This window comes from Pholcus phalangioides, unplaced genomic scaffold (genome assembly GCF_987345545.1).
Source record: "Pholcus phalangioides strain wild (caught in Gottingen) unplaced genomic scaffold, Ppha-v1.0 ptg000013l_1, whole genome shotgun sequence".
NCBI lineage: Eukaryota > Metazoa > Arthropoda > Arachnida > Araneae > Pholcidae > Pholcus > Pholcus phalangioides.
The window spans coordinates 6,296,224-6,302,223 of NW_028301606.1; the positions used below are offsets into that span (position 1 = coordinate 6,296,224).

The window sequence follows — 6,000 nt, forward strand, 5'->3', positions numbered from 1 at the left end:
AACTTCTAATTTTTCTTATTTCTCAAGTTAGATATTTCATTAGGTTCGAGTTTTCGTTTTGTCGCGACGTTTTTCATTAATTTCTAAATTTTTTTAATGTTCCCTTCGGGGAACTCCGTATGGTGGATCATATTCACCAGTCCGGGGAAAGTATCTCATTAAGTTCAAATTTTCATTATTTCTCGCAACTTACACAGTATTTCATTAGTTTCAATTTTTCATTAGTTTGAAATTTTTCATTAGTTTGAAATTTTTCATTAGTTTGAAATTTTTCATTAGTTTGAAATTTTTCATTAGTTTGAAATTTTCATTAGTTCTCAAATTAATTCTTATTTCTCAAGGGAATGCTTATGGGGTGCATGCACGGTTTATTAGTGGTAGTCTCATTACAGAACTTGGGCTACAACATCTAATCTCTTGGTATTTATTTCTCTCGATTAATTTTCCTTTTCAAAATCCCCTTAAGGACACCTTAATGTTGGCATTTCTCATATTTGATCCAAATCTCATTATTCTAAGTGACTTAATTGAAATTAAATGGAGGGGTAAAAATTATATATATAGAAGTGATATCTGCATCTACTAAGCCCTTCTAAGTTCAGTTCATTTTCTGAATCAATACTAGAATATCCCATTCAGAATTCTAATCCTTCATTATTGCTGACTTTATTCCCATTTGGAAACATATGTTACGGCCGGAATCCGAAGTGTGACCAGTTCGCGAATTGGCCGAGAGTTTTGTGTGGCCAACGTCCGATTTTGAAAAATTACTGGTGATTTTTCGGGCTTTTGCCGGCCAGTTCACGAAGTGACTGGAGAGCCTTGGTCAAAGTTCAATGTGCTGGATGCGAAACGGTCCATAAGGATCAAAATTCATTTGTTTCATCGCCGACGTGGATTACATGATATATACAGGGTGTCCGGTAAATGCTAATGCGGCTTTTATCTCATCACCCATCCACTGTAGAGGTATAATTTCAATTTAAAAAATGCTCAAAATACCTTTTACCAGTTTTGAGAGTGAAAATACAGTAAATAAAAAAAAATCAAAATTTTTATACGGTTCGATTGTTTTCTACCTTTCAATTATAAAGTTTTTTGCACTGTCTGCTGAGGTCAACAAAAAAATTTCAAGTTTCTAAATGCAATATTCCCTGAGATATTTTAATTAAAAAAATTGGAGAAAAGTTGAGGAAGGACAGCAGAGAGATGAGGAAAATGAGTGTTGTCCGTTAGTTTTTGCTATTCTTCCATAATTTTTGATTCCTGAATTCAAATGTCCAAGCGAATCTTGCACTTTGTAACATGGAACTTTTTCTGTTTTCTCCGGTAGGTACAGGGCAACAATTTTCTAATTCGATGTTAGAGAACAGAAGGACCGTATAAAAATTTAGATTTTTTTTGTGACACACTGTATTTTTATACAAGGATAAAAATACAGTGTGCTCTGTGTCAGTGTCACTCTCCGCTACCATACGAAGGTTTCTTAACAACTGGCTGTTATGAAGATATATTTTGGAAAGAGAGAAAATTCAACTGCCCCTGCATGGAATGGAACCCACGTCTTTTCACTTTCCGGGTGAACGCACTAGACTACAGAGGCACCGAATCTCTCAATCTTCAATCTTTCCTTGGAGCTCGTGTACACTGAAAGGGACCGTACATGGACCGGCCGGACCAGACTCAGGCCAAGCTCAAAACTGCTGACGCTGCCATCAAATGGCGACTTATACAAGGATGACGTCACTCTCGAAGGTTTTTTAAGGTATTTTAACTCTCAAAACTGGTACAGGATGATTTCTCAACTCCTTTTGAACACTTTCTAAATTAGAACTATACCTACGACGAACGGTTGATGAGATTAAGTCCGCTTTAGCACGTATTGGGTCAGCTCCATAGCTCCATGTTAGAGTTGGCTCCATGTGGAGAGAGAAAAAAAGCATAAATTTGATAGAAAAAACTATTTATATAATGATATAGACAAAATTTCTGTCAAATTTTGAAGAGAAAAAAAAAGATTACCGTATCACATGACCGCGATATGATGGGTCGACATAGCTGCCGTGGCCAAGATTATGCCCGGAAGTTCAGGCAAAATGCCTTTTTTACCTATTTTCAAACTCGGAATAAGATCAATTACAACCAATTATTCAGCTAGTTTTTGAACCCTTAATACCTTTGTTTTCAGTTGTTTTTTCCTTCGTTCCAACAATTATAAATGCCTTTTTTAGTGCCTATTTTAGACATTTTTAGTGAATTTTGCCTGCCTATTTCGACCATTTTTAGTGCCTAAACTTCCGGGCTCTACAGATAAGTAATGAAAATGATCTAAATTCTTGATATCAAAAATTGAAACCAAGCCTCGTTGAAAACAGATCAAAAACGGGAAATTTTATCAAAAGCTTTTAACAATCACTTAATACGAAAATTTCTCGTGAAATACTGGTTACATAGGGTCATCAAACATTTTCAAGTTTCTATCCCGCGAGTGCACATCTGGCCCGTGGACTGAAAAAGTTGCGCGGTCTTGGACTATGACAAGCTATACATATGTCCGCTGATGATCACGCAAATGGTGGTGGTGTTTTTGAACTATTATATCGATTTTACATTTGTTGATTTTTTTTTTTTTTAATCCGTCCAAATTTACGGGACAGCCCGTATCCTCGTAGGAGGAGGCCTACGAGGACTCCTACTAGTTTTATTTGTAAGGGCTGGCATCCTCGTAGGAGGGTGACGGCTCTTATAAGTAAAAAATGAAAGTACAGGGTCCCTCACAAATTCGTAAATAACATAAAAATTAATAAAAATTGAAGATATTGGTTTCCAGTCGATTCCCGTTTTAACGAAAACTTTTCTGATACTCCAGATAAGTTTACTTGGGAACAATCTAAAAATCTTTTAATTCCTTTATAACGAAATTTCATTATTGAGAAGTGATTACCCCGGTCTCTTGGAGATCGTTATGACGGGATTCGATGGTATTTGAGTGCGGTTTGCGAAAACGTTATTTGGATATCGGATTTTTCTTCCCCGTACAGAAAATAATTAGTTTCAATTTTCGTTGATAGAGAGCGCTTATAAAATCACTGGAAATCAAAGTCGTAAAATGCAGGGTTTCGATTAATAGTTTATTTCTGGATTTTTCCTGTTACTGGCGTCTGGCGCTTGTATAGGGTTTTCGTTATGATGTTGACATTAGTTGTACACTATCGGTGGAGTAGTTTTACTTCAGCCACAAATCGCAGACTGAAGCTTTATGAACGTTTCGAACACAGATGAGATTGAAGTAAAGTTTAGGTCGAATCGCTGCTGGACTTATTTCTTTGGCCATCTATCGCCAAAAATTTGGACTGAATGTTTCCCTTCACCAAAAAAATCCACCCTCGTTAGACTTTTCACAAACCGCATTCAAATATACAAATTTCTTCCATTTTTATAAATTTTGAACTATTTTAAATTGCACTCGACAACGTCATTAAAAACGTCACCATTTATTGTCATACGCCTGTCTTTTTTTCACAAGTAGTACAAACGATGCCGGATGAGATCCGTACAAATCGATGGCGTATCGAAGAGTCATAACAACAAATGATCGTCCAGTACTTTGCTCCTGGGAAATGGGACTTGCATCTCCGATTTCTGGATAAAGGACTTGCGTCTCCGATGCGGCGAGTCCACCAAATTGTTGTCGGAGTTGTCCGGTGAAGCAGACACATAGGGAGAAAAGTATTAAGAAAATAATATTGAGAGAAAAATTCAAACTTTTAATGGTATTGTTTAGATTGATTTCTTACTAGTTTATTTGGTATTCAGGATTAATTATTTCGTACTAGTTTATTAAGGATCAATTATACAATCGATTATCCAGGATCAATTATATAATCGATTATCCGGGATCAATTATATAATCGATTATCCAGGATCAATTACATAATCGATTATCCCGGATTAATTATTTCGTACTAGTTTATTTAGGATCAATTATATAATCGATTATTCGAGATTAATTATTTCGTACTAGGATCAGTTATATAATCGATTTTCCAGGATTAATTATTTCATATTACTGTATTTAGTATTTCCTACTAGTTTAATTAGTATTTAGTGTTAATATAGTTTTAAATACGTCGTTAAAGGGGGAAGTTAGTGCTCCTTTTCTGATCTAAAGTGCCCGCGGCACCAAACCCACACGTTTACTCTTGACCCTACTCAAAACCTTAGACTTGGATAGAATTTTTATATATTGCTTTTTTTGTCAAAAAAGACAAAATGGAACTTTGTTATCTCAGTATTTTCATTCCCTTCTGAGGCCCCTGAAATTTAGCACCTATCCGAGTCCGGCCCAACTCATGACAATCCATAGCAATTCCTATGGTACCTCCTATATTATACTTATAGCCTCTACCGCCTACTTCCTGGACCATTCTCATGTCCCTCCAGAGATCACACCTTAAGGGCTACAAGATTTAGAGGTCCACGTCTTATACACAGAAGTACCCACAATATTTGAGCACAGGGAACTTGCCAGAGCTGTCAGGACTAGACGACCGAGTACTATGCGGGGGTGGGGGGGGGGATATTTCTCACTTTGAGAAACAACTGCTCTATATCATGAATACCTCTCTATCTTGGATATACATCCTCTGACAATAAAGTTCGGTGAATAGTCCTGTAACATTAACGTAGATGAGATGTTAACGAAAGCTACCTTACTGTCCTTCGAAATAGTCACCTCCCATTACTATGCACCGCTGAGATCTCCTATATATGTCCTGGAAAATTTGCAAGAAGTCTTCTTTTGGGATGGAGTTCAAAAGCCTCGTCACGTTTCGTTGGATGTCAGGAATATCGTCAAATCTCTTTCCTTTCAAAGCGAGTTTGAGTCGTGGGAATAGGAAGAAGTCTAGAGGATTGAGATCTGTCGAGTATGGTGGATGTTCAATTTGCACCACCCCCTTTTTTGCCAGGAACTGTTTGACGATATTGGCTGTGTGAGGGCGAGCATTGTCGTGAACAAGAAACCATGAACCTTGTTGTGCGTACTGAGGTCGTACCCTGCGTAGACGTTTCATGAAACTGGTCAAAATTTCAATGTACCTTGCAGCATTCATCGTCGTTCCCTCAGGTAGAAATTCCTTGTGGATAATGCTTTGACTATCAAAAAAGGTGATTAGCATCGTTTTGATGCGTGATTTTTCTGCTCTGACCTTTTTTCGACGAGGTGATGCAGGAGAACGCCATTCAATGCTTTGCCGTTTCGTTTCAGGGTCGTACCTGAGACACCAGGACTCATCCTCAGTGACAATACAGTTCAAGAAATTTAGTGTTGCATCCGCCGTTTCGACAAAATCCTTTGAAGCCTGTAAACGTGCCTGCTTCTGATCGTCAGTCAAGTGATGTGGCACAAGACGACAACACGCCTTTCGCATCCCTAAATTCTGGGTAACGATTTGTCGCACGGATTCACGGTTAATCTGCAGTTCATCAGCTATCATGCGCACAGTTAATCGACGATCTTTCCTGATCATTTTCATCACTTTCTCAATGTTTTCGTCACTGACGGAGGTCGCCGGTCTTCCGCTACGGGGGTTGTCAGAAACACTTTCCCGGCCTTCTCTAAAACGGGCGAACCACTCGTACACACACTTTATGGACAGTGCTTGATCTTCATAAACACGTACCAGCATCCCGTGAGTTTCTTTCGGTATCTTCCCAAGCCTAAAACAAAACTTTAAATTCATCTTTTGTTCGTTCATTTTCCTGTTCTCAGTTAAGAACCAACGCACTAAACAAGCACTTTTTAAAACAAGTCTTTCACGGAACACAAACGACGCTCAACTGAACAACGGTGGCGGCAGATGGTCAACACCTGCCGCTACGCATGTGCAGCGTTTTGCTTCTCCAGTGTTGCCAGATCGGCCGTTCTGACTTCATTCACCGAACTTTATTGCCAGAGGTTGTATTTTAGGAACGCAGGTGTCAAACTTACACAGGTTT

General features: G+C 38.2%; 1 protein-coding gene across 1 annotated transcript in view; it reads right to left on the reverse strand.

Moving 5' to 3' along the window:
- Positions 1-5,744, reverse strand: part of LOC149078503 (protein GVQW3-like) — a 29,759-nt gene extending 24,015 nt beyond the window's left edge. Inside the window, exon 1 of the mRNA XM_089241008.1 lies at positions 5,211-5,744. Within this exon, the coding sequence (XP_089097134.1) occupies positions 5,211-5,744 (534 nt within the window). The remainder of the gene's footprint in view (positions 1-5,210) is intronic.
- Between the last annotated feature and the right edge of the window lie 256 nt (positions 5,745-6,000).